Source organism: Grammomys surdaster, unplaced genomic scaffold (assembly GCF_004785775.1).
Source record: "Grammomys surdaster isolate TR1022 unplaced genomic scaffold, NIH_TR_1.0 165, whole genome shotgun sequence".
Classification (NCBI taxonomy): domain Eukaryota; kingdom Metazoa; phylum Chordata; class Mammalia; order Rodentia; family Muridae; genus Grammomys; species Grammomys surdaster.
Window position 1 is genome coordinate 13910538 of NW_021604613.1, and position 15372 is coordinate 13925909.

At 38.6% G+C, this 15372-nt stretch overlaps 1 protein-coding gene across 1 annotated transcript in view; it reads left to right on the plus strand.

The window, feature by feature from the left end:
* The window catches only part of Nbeal1 (neurobeachin like 1), a 138723-nt gene that overhangs the window by 14618 nt on the left and 108733 nt on the right, over positions 1-15372 (plus strand). The window contains exon 5 of the mRNA XM_028765733.1: positions 13349-13434. Within this exon, the coding sequence (XP_028621566.1) occupies positions 13349-13434 (86 nt within the window). The remainder of the gene's footprint in view (positions 1-13348; positions 13435-15372) is intronic.

Sequence of the window (15372 nt, forward strand, 5' to 3'; positions counted from 1 at the left end):
GGTGGAGCATGTGTCCCTGTTGTATGTTGAAACGTCTTTTGGGTATATGCCCAGGAGTGGTATAGCTGGGTCCCCAGGTAACACTATGTTCAATTTTCTGAGATACCGCCAGACTGCTTTCCATAGTGGTTGTACCAGTCTACAATCCCACCAACAGTGGAGGAGTGTACCTCTTTTTCCACATCCTCGCCAACATGTGCTGTCACCTGTGTTTTTGATCTTAGCCATTCTGACTGGAGTGAGGTGGAATCTCAGTGTTGTTTTCATTTGCATTTCCCTGATGACTAGGGATGCTGAACACTTCTTTAGGTGCTTCTCAACCATTCGAGCTTCCTCGGTTGAGAATTCTTTGTTCAGCTCTGGGCTCCATTTTTAAATAGGGTTCTTTGATTGTCTAGAGCCTAATTTCTTCAGTTCTTTGTATACCTTGGATATTAGCCCTTTTTCAGATGTAGGGTTGGTGAAGATCTTTTCCCAGTCTGTTGGTTGCCGCTTTGTCCTATTGACTGTGTCCTTTGCTTTACAGAAGCTTTGCAGTTTTATGAGGTCCCATTTGTCAGTTCTTGGTCTTAGAGCACAGGCCATTGGTGTTCTGTTCAGGAACTTTTCTCCTCTGCCTATGTGTTCCAGGCTTTTCCCCAGTTTCGCTTCTGTTAGTTTGAGTGTGGCTGGTTTTAGGTGGAGGTCCTTGATCCACTTGGAATTGAGCTTTGTACAAGGAGATAAGTATGGATCAATTTGCATTTTCTACATGCTGACTTCCAGTTGGACCAGCACCATTTGTTGAAAATGCTGTCTGTTTTCCACTTGATGGTTTTAGCTCCTTTGTCAAAGATCAAGTGACCATAGGTATGGGGGTTCATTTCTGGGTCTTCTATTCTATTCCATTGATCCTCCCTCTTGTCTCTGTTCCAATACCATGCAGTTTTTATCACTATTGCTTTGTAGTACAGCTTGAAGTCAGGGATGGTGATTCCCCCAGAAGTTCTTTTATTGCTGAGAGTAGGTTTTGCAATCCTGGGTTTTTTGTTATTCCAAATGAATTTTAAGATTGCTCTTTCTGCTCTTCCTCTTCTCTTCGATTGCCATCTTCCCCGCTCCTTTCTCCTACTCTCCTCCCTAAATAAACCCCTCCCTGTGGAACCGGAAAAAAAAAAAAGATTGCTCTTTCTATCTCTGTGAAGAATTGAGTGGGAATTTTGATGGGGATTGCATTAAATCTGTAGATGGCTTTTGGCAAAATAGCCATTTTTACTATATTAATCCTTCCAATCCATGAGCATGGGAGATCTTTCCATCTTCTGACATCTGCTTCAATTTCTTTCTTCAGGGGCATGAAGTTCTTGTCATACAGGTCTCTTACTTGCTTGGTTAGGTTCACACCAAGGTATTTTATATTATCTGTGACTATTGTGAAGGGTGTCATTTCCCTAATTTCTTTTTCAGTCTGTTTGTCTTTCATGTAGAGGAAGGCTACTGATTTGCTTGAGTTAATTTTATATCCAGCCACTTTGCTAAAATTGTTTATCAGGTTTAGGAGTTCTCTGGTGGAAGTTTTGGGGTCACTTAAGTACACTATCATATCATCAGCAAATAGTGAGATTTTGACTTCTTCCTTTCCAATTTGTATCCCTTTGACCTCCTTCTGTTGCCTAATTGCTCTGGCTAGGACTTCCAATACTATATTAAATAAGTAGGGGGAGAGTGGGCAGCCTTGCCTAGTCCCTGATTTTAGTGGGATTCCTTCAAGTTTCTCTCCATTTAGTTTGATGCTGGCTACTGGTCTGCTGTATATTGCTTTTATATGTTTAGGTATGGATCTTGAATTCCTGTTCTTTCCAAGACTTTTATCATGAAGGGATGTTGAATTTTGTCAAATGCTTTCTCAGCATCTAGTGATATGATCATGTGGTTTTTTTCTTTGAGTTTGTTTATATAGTGGATTACATTGATGGATTTCCGTATACTGAACCAACCGTGCATTCCTGGGATAAAGCCTACTTGATCGTGATGGATAATTTTTTTGATGTGTTCTTGGATTCAGTTCACTAGAATTTTATTGAGTAATTTTGTGTCAATGTTCATAAGGGATATTGGTCTGAACTTCTCTTTCTTTGTTGGGTCTTTGTGTGGTTTAGGTATGAGCATAATTGTGGCTTCATAGAATGAATTGGGTAGCGTACCTTTTGTTTCTATTTTGTGGAATAGTTTGAAGAGAATTGGAATTAGGTCTTCCTTGAAGGTCTGATAGAATTCTGCACTAAAACCGTCTGGTCCCAGACTTTTCTTTGTAGGAAGACTTTTAATGACTGCTTCTATTTCTTTTGGGGTTATGGGACTGTTTAGATGGTTTATCTGGTCCTGATTTAACATTGGTAACTGGTATTTGTCTAGAAAATTGTCCATTTCATCCAAATTTTCCAATTTTGTTGAGTATAGGCTTTTGAAGTAGGATCTGATGATCTTTTTAATTTCCTCGGTTTCTGTTGTTATGTAACCTTTTTCAGTTCTGGTTTTATTAATTTGGATACTGTCTCTCTGCCCTCTGATTAGTCTAGCTAAGGGTTTATCTATCTTGTTCATTTTCTTAAAGAACCAGCTCCTGGTTTTATTGATTCTTTGGATAGTTCTGTTTCTATTTGGTTGATTTCAGCCCTGAGTTTGATTATTTCCTGCTGTCTACTTCTCTTGGGTGTATTAGCTTCTTTTTGTTCTAGGTCTTTCAGGTGAGTTGTCAAGCTGCTAGTGTATGCTCCCTCCAGTTTCTTTTTGTAGGCACTTAGAGCTATGAATTTTCCTCTTAGCACTGCTTTCATTGTATCCCATAGATTTTGGTATGATATGTCATCATTTTCATTAAATTCTAAAAAGTTTTTAATTTCTTTCTTTATTTCTTCCCTTACCAGGTTATTAAGGAGTAGGGTGTTCAGTTTCCATGTGAATGTGGGCTTTCCATTGTCTTTGTCATTTTTGAAGACCAGCCTTAGACCATGGTGATCTGATAGAATACAGGGGATTATTTCAATTTTTTTTATATCTGTTGAGGCCTGTCTTGTGCCCAATTATATGGTCTATTTTGGAGAAGGTACCATGAGGTGCTGAGAAAAAGGTATATTCTTTTGCTTTAGGGTGAAATGTTCTATAGATATCTGTTAAGTCCATTTGGTTCATAATTTCTGTTAGTTTCACTGTATCTCTATTTAGTTTCTGTTTCCATGATCTATCCATTGCTGAGAGTGGGGTGTTGAAGTCTCCCACTATTATTGTGTGAGGTGCAATGTGTGTTTTGAGCTTTAGTAAGGTTTCTTTTATGAAAGTGGGTGCTCTTGTATTTGGCGTATAGATATTCAGAATTGAGAGTTCATGTTGGTTAACTTTTCCTTTGACAAGTATGAAATGTTTTTTCTTATCCTTTTTGATAGCTTAAAGTTGAAAGTCGATTTTATTTGATATTAGAATGGCTACTCCCGCTTGTTTCTTAGGGCCATTTGCTTGAAAAATTGTTTTCCAATCTTTTACTCTAAGGTAGCGTCTGTCTTTGTTGCTGAGGTGGGTTTCCTGTAAGCACCAAAAAGCTGGGTCCTGTTTGCGTATCCAGTCCGTTAGCCTATGCCTTTTTGTTGGGGAATTGAGTCCATTGATGTTAAGAGATATTAAGGAGAAGGTATTGTTGCTTTCTGTCATTTTTACTAATAGCGGAGACATCGTTCGTGTGGTTATCTTCTTTTGGGTTTGATGGAAAAGGATTATTTTCTTGCTCTTTCTAGGGTATGATTGCCCTCCTTGTATTGGAGCTTTCCTGCTATTATCCTTTGTAGTGCTGGATTTGTGGGAAGATACTGTGCAAATTCGGTTTTGTCATGGAATATCTTGGTTTCTCCGTCTATGATAATTGAGAGTTTTACTGGGTAAAGTATCCTGGGCTAGCATTTATGTTCTCTTAGGGTCTGTATGATATTTGTCCGGGATCTTCTGGCTTTTATAGTATCTGGTGAAAAGTCTGGTGTAATTCTGATAGGTTTGCCTTTATATGTTACTTAGCCTTTTTCCCTTACTGCTTTTAAAATTCTTTGTTTTGTGCATTTTGTGTCTTGATTATTATGTGACGGGAGGTATTTCTTTTTTGATCTAGTCTGTTTGGCATTCTGTAGGCTTCATGTGTGATTATGGGCATCTTGTTCTTTAGGCTAGGGAAGTTTTCCTCAATAATTTTGTTGAAGATATTTACTGGCCCTTTAAGTTGGGAATCTTCACTCTCATCTATACTTATCATCCTTAGGTTTGGTCTTCTCATTGCGTCCTGGATTTCCTGGATGTTTTGTGTTAAGAACTTTTTGCATTTTGAGTTTTCTTTGACAGTTGTGTCAATATTTTCTAAGGTATCTTCTGCACCTGAGATTCTTTCTTCTATCTCTTGTATTCTGTTGGTGATGCTTGTGTCTATGACTCCTGATTTCTTTCTTAGGTTTTCTATCTCCAGGGTAGCCTCCCTTTGTGATTTCTTTATTGTTTCTGCTTCCATTTTTATGTCCTGGATGGTTTTGTTCAATTCCTTCATCTGTTTGTTTGTGTTTTCTTGTAATTCTTTAGAGGATTTTTGTGTTTCTTTAAGGACTTCATCCTGTTTTCCTGTGTTCTCCTCAAGTTTTTTGATAGTGTTATTTATTTCCTTCTTGTAGTCCTCTATCATCATCATTAGAAGTGATTTTAGATCTGGTTCTTGCTTTCCTGGTGATATGGGGAGTTCAGGACTTTCTAATGTGGGAGAACTAGGTTCTGATGATGGCAAGTACCTTGGGTTGCTGGTGCTTGTGTTCTTGCGCTTGCCTTTTGCCATCTGGATCACCTTTGTGCTATCTGTGCTGTCTCTGACTGGTGCCTGTCTTTCCTATTATCTAGGTTGTGTCAGAACTGTTTGGGATGGGTTTTGCTGTTGGGGTTAGAGCTGAGGCCCAAGATCTGCTCTGTGCTCAGGTGGAAACCTGAAGGGGTCCGGGCTCTGGGTCAGGAGTGGATTCCTGGGTCCCAGTGGGTCCCGGTTGCTCCCTGATTGGGGCAAGTATTGCTGCTTCCTAGCATAAGATACTGCTTGGGTTAGAGCTCCTGGGAGCCCTGCTTCCTCTAGGTTCTGTGAGATTGGGTGCAGAGCTGACTCCTGGGATCTGCTCGGGCTCAGACCGGAAGGAACCCGCGCTCCGGGCCAGGAGTGAATTCCTGGGTCCCAGTGGGTTCCGGTTGCGCCCTGTTTGGGGGCAACTATTGCCACCTCCTAGCCTAAGATACTGCTTGGGTTAGAGCTCCTGAGAGCCCCGCTTCCTCTGGGTTCTGTGAGATTGGGTGCAGAGCTGCCTCCCGGGATCTGCCGAGTGTCAGGCCCAGACTGGAAGTCTGGATCTTGTCTTAAAAAAGAAAAATTATGGCATCTTTCAAGAATACAGAAAAAAATTACAAAATATAAAAGGAGCACTTTGTTTCTTGAGTATATTGCTTATTGAAACATGTAAAATCTTTACATTTGCCACATTGCTTCAATGTGTACTTTGTACCCCTAGTGCACTAAGTAAGACAGAAATAGCTTTGCTTGCTCAGTGAAGACAGCTATAGTACATATCCTGTATCACTACCCTTATGGTTGACTTTACTCTAGATAATCAAATGTACATATTTATAATAAGCTATGCTTGGAATTAGCCTCACTTTAAAGATACAGAGCAGGAAATCCAAAGTGGTATGGTGATTCTGTTCAGCTGAATTCTTTATACCTGCCTAAGGATTGCTTTTTAAGTCTGTCATACGAAGTTTTGAGGTCAAAATGGGATGAGTTTCACCCAGGTTTAGAAATACAGTGTTCTTTAGAAGTCTTAGATCTTTGCTTGTACAAATTGTGTACATATTTTGTTAATTTATCTCAAACTTTTGTTTCTTTTTCTTGTAAATGATTTTTGGCTGTATTGTCTACTGTTACTAGTACATAGAAATAGTTTTTATATATTGATCTTATAATCTGTGACCTTGTTAAATAAATATATATCTAAGTTGTAGTTACCCTTATGCTGTTCCTTAAGGTTTTATATGTATGCTGTCATATCTATAAAATACACATTTTCACTTTTCTTGATGTTCAAATGTTAATTAAACCTAGCCTTGTGCTTTAGGACCTACATGTTATGAGTCTGTAGGATTTTTTTCTTTTTAGACTTTGTGTAGTTGTAAGAATTGGATTTGTGTGTGCATGCACACAGGCACTCCTACCATCTTGCCTGTGTGGGGCGTCATGGAGCAATTTCTTGGTTCTCTCTGTCTACTATATGGTTCTTGAGACAGATTGAGTCAGTCATGTGTGGCAGCAAGTGCCTACCGAGTCATCTTGCCAGCCCCTTTATGTAGTTTTAAATCAGGGTAATTGTTGTAGTATGCTTTGGCTACAATAACAGAATACCGGAGACTGTGATGTAAGCACAGAAGTTTGGATTTTGGCTGATGGTCTCCTCCTTGTTGTATTCTCAGATGTTAGAAAGACTGATAGCTCTTTTCACAAGAACAGCAATTTTGTTGTATCAGGCACCTTTCTGATCTTACCTAACCTTAATTACCTCTTCAAAAGCCCTGGCTCCAGTATAGTTATGTAGGTGTGTGAGTTAAGACAATTGGTATTTGAGTTTGGGAGGAATAGTTCAGTCTGTACTATTCCATCCCTGCCCCTTTCCCTCCAGATCCACACATACAAATATGTTTATCATACACAAAATATGTTCATTCTATCTTGGTAGTCCAAAACGTCTTAACACATTCCAGTGTTGGCTCTCAGTAGTCTACAGTCTAAAATCTCCTCTGAATGTTTCTTAATCAGATAATGAGCAAAACTCAGGTGCAATCACAGTGAGGAAACATCCCTCTTCAGCTGTGAACCTGTGATCGATAATTCTAAAACACACAGGTGAGTCAGGCATGCGATGTCAAAGAAAGGGGTGACATGTTGCAAATTTTCATAAAACCTGGAAAGATAACAAATTCCATTAGACTTAAAGATTGAAAGTCATCTTTGATTTAGTAATTTGCACTTCCATTAGGGAGGTCGTGCTAGGTCTTTTAGCTCTATAAGGCATCCTGTTTAGTTAGTTAGTTATAATTATGGTATGTATCTGTGCATGATGTGTGTGGGCACATGTGTTGCAAGTATGCATGTGGAAGTCAGAGATGAACTTTGTGGAGTTAGTTTTTTTTTTCCTTCTACTTTTATATAGGTTTCAGGGATAGGACTCAGGTCATGAGCTTTGCACAGAAGAGGCTTTACTGGCTGAGCTGTGTTGCTGACCTTTAAAAAAAAATCATATAAGGATTTGCACTTTCTACTTTCTCTGAGTCACTACCCATGTACTTGTCTTTGTGAGCACAGCCCTGCCACTGAGACTCTGAGTAGTGTGGTAATTAGTTAAAACCAGCCTCTGGTCAAGCTGACTATCTAAGCTTCGGGCAGCTCTGCCTAGCTCAGCCACCATGTTCTGCACCTGGAGGCCATGTGCTTGCTGCAGCTATAAACAGCTAGCCCTGCTATCCACAAGATGCCAGCGTGGGAGATGGCTCTGCCAATCTTCTATGCTGTCTCCACAAGGCTGGGCTTAGCCCAGAACATCTCGCCATCCACACCGGCTCGGTACAAATGAGACTCTAATGCTTAGATTATCCAAAGGCTTTATATATTTGGTAATGCTCAATAACAAGATGCCCACACAATCAGAGGTGTAATCCCATACCCAACCTAGGTATATCAACTACCTTTGACTGCTAGAGACACACACATATCTGCTTCCATGTTCCCCTCTCTCTGATGCTCTCTCCTCTAGCTCCTCCTCTTCCTTCTCCTCTTCCTCTCCTTACTCCTTTTCTTCTCCTTACTCCTCCTCTTCCTCTCCTTACTCCTCCCACCTTAGCTCCTCCCACCTTGCTGGAAAAGTATTCAGGGTAGGTTGTCCTGACGCACTGAAACTGTGGTGTGATCCTCTAAAATTGAAGAAATCCAACAATATACTTTGGTTCTTTCTTATTTTCTCTGTTCCCTTTAGTTGAAAATGGTAATGTCTTTACTGTTATAGTTCCATTTTTATCTTGACTTGAGCTGAAATGACTAATTAAGTCAATAAGTTATATAGTCACTGGAATCTTGGTCTGGATTTCTTATATCCTGAACTCCTTATATCACCAGTTCTTGTGGTCTGTCAAGAATGGAGATGAGATGCTCAGTGTAGTATAGAAGATACGGGGAGTTTATCATAGAGTTGGATTCATTCTCAGAGAGTGAGTGGATAATGGCCAAAGAGGCCTGCTGAGCCCATCTACATTTTAGGAAGGCTGTTTACTGTTTTCTAAATTCTAAAACAAGTAGATTTTCCTGAAGGACAATGAAGTGGTTGATGGACTTGTTTAGATTGTTTCATTTAGGAGGGAACAATGTGTGTCCATATTGTTTATCAGAGTTTCTCCTTCCACATAAAAATCATTTTTTTAAAAAAATTGAATATTTTATTTACATTTCAGATGTTATCCCTTTACCTCATTCCCCCCCCCCAGGAACCCCCTATCCTATCCCCCTTCCTCCTGAATTCTATGAGGATGTGCCCCCAACAACCCCCCCCATTCCCACCTCCCCACCCTCAAATTCCACCACACTGAGCATCCAGCCTTCATGGGATCAAGGATCTCTTCTCACACCTATGCCCAACAAGTCCATCCTCCCCTATATATACAGCTGTAGCCATGGCTCCCTCCCCAGGCTGGTGGTTTGGATCCTGAGAGCTCTGGTTGATTGGTATTGTTGCTCTCCTCATGGGGCCACAAACCCTTTCAGCTCCTTCAGTCTTCTCTCTAACTGCTCCATTGGGAACCCCATGATCAGTTCAATGGTTAGCTGTGAGCGTCTGCCTCTGAATATGTCAGACTCTGGCATAGGACACAGCTATATCAGGTTCCTGTCAGCATGCACTTCCTGACATCCACATCAGCGTCTACCTTTGGTGACTGCACATGGGATGGATACCCAGGTGGAACAGTCTCCAGACGGCCCCTCCTTCAGTTTCTGTCCCACACTTTGTCTCCATATTTGTTCCCTTGAGTATTTTGTTACTCCTTCTAAGAACTGAAGCATCCATACTTGGTCTTCCTTCTTCATGAGCTTCATGTGGTCTGTAAGTTCCATCTTGGGTATTGTGAGCTTCTGGGCTAATATCCGATCTTATTTTTGTTTGTTTGTTTGTTTGGTTTTTCGAGACAGGGTTTCGAAACAAGTCGACCTTTGAACTTATCATCCATTTCTGGATCTTGAACCTACTTTTGTATGTAGTATAGATGAGGTGATAGCCAGGCATATATATAAAATATTCAACCTTAACAGCACAAATTAGGCCTGATCTTTTAACCAGCTGTGCTGATTTCTGGATGGCAGAAATCAGGCTTCTGTGATAGCTGTAGGGGGAAAAATAACACAGCCAGTTTATTCTTTATTTCTCATGCAGGAACTTCTGTCAGTGAACCATATTACATCTGTGAACTTTGAGTAAAGTATACCATACTCTGGGGTAGAAAATAAAGTAGAGGAGTTGAGGTGGAGCACTGTTGGAAAAATATTTCAGTTACCAAGTAGCCAAGTTTGGTAACATAAAAGAAGAATATCTAAACCATTGGGAGATTTGGGTTTTAGTAGAGAGGTTGTTCGCTGTAAAATATAAGGAGGCAGTGGAGAGCTCAAGTAAATTTAAGGACTTGTTCTTCTAAGAGAGCTATGACAGCTACTGTTTTTGTTGTTTTGTTTTTGATTGGTTGTTTGGTTCTTGGAACCAGGGTATCTCTACATAGCTCTAGCTGTCCTAGAATTTAGTAGACCAGGTTGACCTTGAACTCACAGAATCCGTCTGCATCTGCCTCCTAAGTGCTGAGATTTAAGGCTACAACTGCTATTCTGATGTATCCCGTCAACCCTTGGGCAACAGAGTTAATTTTGATAAATATCTTACAAGCAGATAGATAGCTTTGACTTAGGGATTCATTGAGAACTCCGGGGTTACACCCTGCTATTTGGTAACACATAGTTTAAAAGGTCTGCCAGGTTGGGCTAACCCCCAAAGATCAAGCCCTGAGTAAAGCTTTTAATTTATCATAAGACTTCTCTTGTTCTTATTCCCATGAAGGAGAACTTGGTTGCTTCCTTTTAGGTATTCATTTAGAGGCTTATCCATAAGGCCATACATAGAAACCCAAAGTCTACAGTAACCTGTTAGTTTTCCAAAGGCCCTAAGCTGTTTTCTAGTGGTAGGATTTAAGAAGGATCTGAATGGCGTTCTTTGGATCAATGCCTTGAGTCATATGACTCCTAGATATGATACTTCCATATATTCTCTGAGCCAGGAAATTGAAAGGCTGTGTTAGATGATTTGGGGTAGCAAATGATTCCAATTTGTTGACAATATCCAAAACCTTCTAGATAGAAGCTAGTGGAACATAGTAGGCCCTTTTCTCTCCACCAGGCCAATCAAGGTGTTGAGTTGTCTATTTCAATATCATACATTGTCTTCAAAACCCGTTTGATTTGATGTTTATTGACTTTGACTTCAAAGTAGAACAGTTTATTACTTTCTTTTTTTTTTTTTTTAAGTGGTTGACTTAGTTGGAGGATATTGATAGGGGTGAAGTGATTATGCTTATTTGTTCTAGAATATCTCTGAAGACATTGGGGTTGACTGTGGGAGGGACATATGCTTTGGATGATTAAAAGTAGGTAACTTGTGGAGCTTTTTGTATGTGCCTTTCAAAATCACCTTCTTTTTCATGGTCTTTGGATAGGACAGTGGGTTTTTTTCTTTTTTCTTTTTGTTTATTTTGTTTATTTGTTTTGATTCCCCCCCCCCCTTTTGGTACAGTATTTATACACTTGCTCTTAGCCAAAAGGCTGAGAAGCAGTTGGTACAGTATTTATGAAAAAGGTTTTCAGATAACTTTATTTTGCTACTTTGTTAGAAAACATGGTCTTTTTGTTTGTTTCTTTTGTTCTTGTTTTTTTGAACATTTTTTGAATATTAAAATATTCATCCCTACTTGCAATAATATTTGTTGTATGTTTTGGCAGATATTAATACAACTACTCTTAGCATACTTTAAAAATTAAAAAAAATTCTCTGATTTTGTATGTTGCACATACCTACATGCATGTGAACATCTGAGGAAGGTAGTTAGTTTACCTGTGAGTCCTGATGGTTGAGTTTAGGCCATCAGGCTGGGCAGCAATCGACTTGACCTGCTGACTCGTCTTACTGCCCGTCCTAGTGAGCTTAGATTAGACAATATGTGATATGTATTTTTTATATCCTTTATACTACTTCTTTTCTTGGGTTTCCCTGTGGCTGAATGAAACACTCACCTTACATCCTCGTGTAAGATTATAAGACAGTTCTGCTTACCCCATCTTTGTAGATTTTTTGCCTTCTTGTAGAATTTTATATTATCTTGTGAGGTTTGTTACTCAGACACAAACCAAGTGTTACGTGTATTTTTGGAGCACTTTGTATAATTTTCTCTATTCCAGTATTCCATTTTGCAAATTTCAGTTGCTTTTACTTATATTTATTCCTGGTCCCTGAACTGGTCTTTTGGGTCTTCCCATTCTCTATAGTAATCTGAAAGTATCCCTAAAAACAAATCTGAAGTGATCCTTGAGTTCAACATGTTTGCTTTCTCCTATATATGACAGTTTTCTGACCTGGTTTCTGGAACCTATTTTGCCCATTTTATACGGTTTAAAACAGGAAAACGTGTATAAAGTTATTCCAACTTAGTTTTAACATCTTAATTTTTTGTTTGTTTGTTTTTTCGAGACAGGTTTTCTCTGTGTAGCCCTGGCTATCCTGGAACTCACTCTGTAGACCAGGCTGGCCTCATGTCTTAATTTTTTGAATTACAATTTTCTGTTAGAACATTTTCTAACTATATTTGGCAGTGTTGTATATAAAGTTGGATATTTGTCATTCTATTGTTTAAGAATGTAATAAAGGCCAACAGTATTTATTACAGGATGGTAAAAAAGAAAGGACAAACGGGCTGGGGAGATGGCTCAGTCAGTAAAGTACTTTGCTGTGCAAACATGAGGATCGACACAGTAGCACATACCTGGAATTCTAGTGTTCCAGGGCATTGTCAAGGACAATCACATACATGCACATGAACTTAACACCCCTCCCAAAACCAGGGGGGGGGGGAAACAACAGTTTGTCAGTAGAGAACTGGGTAATGAAAACTGAGGGTATAGCTCAAGGAAGACTGGTTAAAGAAATGCTCATTATGTTGGTTTTATTTTATGTTTTGGTAATAAAGATGAATGAGGTAGATTATCTGTTAAATTATGGTAATATCCACAATGTATTAAATTAAAAGCTAAAAGCATGTTCTGGACAGTCAGCTTTCCATATCTGTGAGTTCCACATTTGCAGATACTCCTAACTGTAACTTGAAATCATGTAGTGGGAAAGAAATTGCATCTGTACATGTCCAGACTTTTTCTTGTTTTCACCTCCTAAACAGTGCAGTGTTACAGCTACTTACATACTTTTTACATAATTTTAGATAGAAATGGTTTAACATATATTGGAGGATTGGTATAGGTTCCAAGCAAATTCTGCATCATTTTACTCAGGGGCTTGAACATTCATGGCTTTTTGTATTCTGAGGTGAGGGTCCTGGAACCAGTGATCCCTGAATTCCTGAGAAAGACTGTATACTATACAGCTCCTTTTTCCTTTAAAGATATATATATTTTTTTAAGGTAGAAAAATGTTGGTAAATTGAGGAACAGGTCAAAGGGAAACTTTTTCCTAATTGTTTTGTTTTTCTGCCTTAATTTTTCTTTGACATATGTATTTAAAAATAGCAAAAAATTTTATTATGCTAAAACACATATAGGTGCTAGAAGTTTAGATATTGACACTTGGAGTTGATTTAGTAAATCTTTTTTTTTTAGCTCTTCTGTTTTGTAATTCACTAAAGTAAGGGGCAGTTGCTAAAACAAATAGAAGTGAATTTAATTTAGGACTGGGGTAAGTTCTTGTTCTACCACTTAGTAACTATGTTACTTTAGATGCGATAATAACTTATAGTAGCTCATTCATAATGAGACAAGATATCCTTATAAGGATTACTATGGGAATTAAATGAAACATGACAAATATTTGTCAGCCTGTTCTTTTGGCAGATTTTAGCCTTATCACATACAGGTCTTTATGTGTCAATTTCAAGCATTCCTTAGACATGAATTGTGTTCTGAAATAGAAATCTTATTTATTTGTTTATTTGTGTATTATATTCACAGAATGTTTTCAGGAAAGTGAACATCTCAAGGAAAGTCTTAAGTGTTGCTTATTGCATCTCTTTGGAGCCATTGTAGCCGGTGGGCAGGTGAGGACAGTGTTGAAAGTTAATATATAGTAGTTAACAGCACAAAAGTCTCTCCATGGATTTACTTAATGTAGTCTGTGTCTTTATAACTTGATGCTTCATATAACTTTTAAATTTATATTTTGCTTAAGACTAGATTTCTTAAAATCTTCGTTAAAAACCTAAGTAACATTAACACTGACAATATTACTGGATGAATAGATTGGACAAATTTTGGTAATTTAAGTTCTTGTTTCTCATGGATTTTAGTTACTAGTTATTTTAAAATGTACAGGAAGTCAGCCTTATAGGTGTGAAGAAATAAAATTCTAGCCAGTTTGATTTTCAGAGTCATGAATGTAGTCATTCTGCTGACTATTTGCAATTACAAAATATATTTATACAACTATCCGTGCATGTTCCAGCAAGCTCAACTAATTTCATTGTTTACAAAATAGAATTTCTAGTTTTTCTGTGCTTGGTGTCTTAAAAAGTATGTTTCGAACAAGCTGAGTATAATCCCTAGTTGCCAATAGGCCAATAAGAATTCAGAGAGAATATTATACATGTTTTTTTAAACCATGCAGTTTAAATGAGAGATTCTTTATCCTTTATGTACACATTGTGTTGCATACTCATTTTAGAGTTTGGTAAAGTCCCTTATTAGAATTTCTTAAATGTCTAAAGTAAAATACATATCATAAAAGACAAACTAATTTGAAATTTGCTGAAATGATAAGAAAACAAATTTATGATATAGTAATGTGAGTGTGTGGTTGTGTTTTATTTGTTTGTTTGAGACAGGATTTCTCTGTCTAACCACCCTGACTGTCCTGGAACTTGATCTGTAGACCAGGCTAACCTCAAACTCACAGAGATCCATCTGCTTCTGTCTTCTGAGTGTTAGGATTAAAGGGGTGAGCCATTGCACCTGGCACTTCTGTGTGTGTTTTTATGTAGTTCTCAGATTGAATTTATGGCTTTATACATGCTATAGGCAAATACTCACGATATTGAGCTGTACTCCAGACTCACTATGCCTTTTCATAATGTGTAGAAGAACAGTGAATATGGCATGTGCTACAATGCTTTAGTCAAAGCTGTGCAGGAAGCTGACAGGAGGATTCCTTGGGCCTAGGAGTTTGAAAGGCCAACATTTGATAGGCCGTGTAGGATCTTTTATGTCATAACAGGTATAATAATAGGAAAGTACATAGAATTTTTATTGGTGACAGAATCAGAAGTTTTGCTTATATTGTTATGTTTTGTTGTTTACATTTAAATTTGAATGAAATACTAAATTTCAAATAGAGACTACTAGAAATAAATATGTTTTTATTCAAGTTTATAGATTTTTTTTTTGAATTTCTGCCTTTTCCTCTTTCTTTCTTTTCTTTCTTTTTCTTTTCTAAAACTTTCTTCTTCTTGTTCTTTTGAGACAGAGTTTCTCTGTGTAGCACCCCTAACTGTCCTGGAACTGGCTCTGTAGACTAGGCTGGCCTCGAACTCACAGAGATCTGCCTGCCTCTGCATCTTGAGTGCTGGGTTTAAAGGTATGTTCCTCTCTCTTAGTTAGGGTTTTACTGCTGTGAACAGAAACCATGACCAAGGAAATTCCTGTAAGGATGACATTTAATTGAGGAGGACTTACTGGTTCAGTCTGTTATCATCAAGGCAAGAGCATGGCAGCATCCTTGCAGACATCAGATTGGAGGAACTGAGAATTCCACCTCTTGTTCTGAAGACAGCTAGCAGAAGACTAGGTTCCAGGTAGCTAGGACAAGGGTATTAAAGCCCATGCCAACAGTGACACACCTACTCTCCAACAAGGCTACACCTCTTAATAGTGCCACTTCCTGGGCCAAGCATACACAAACCATCACAGCCACCATGCCAGGATTCCCCTTCCCTTCTCTCCTCTCCTCTCCTCCCCTCCCCTCCCCTCCCCTCCCCTCTCTT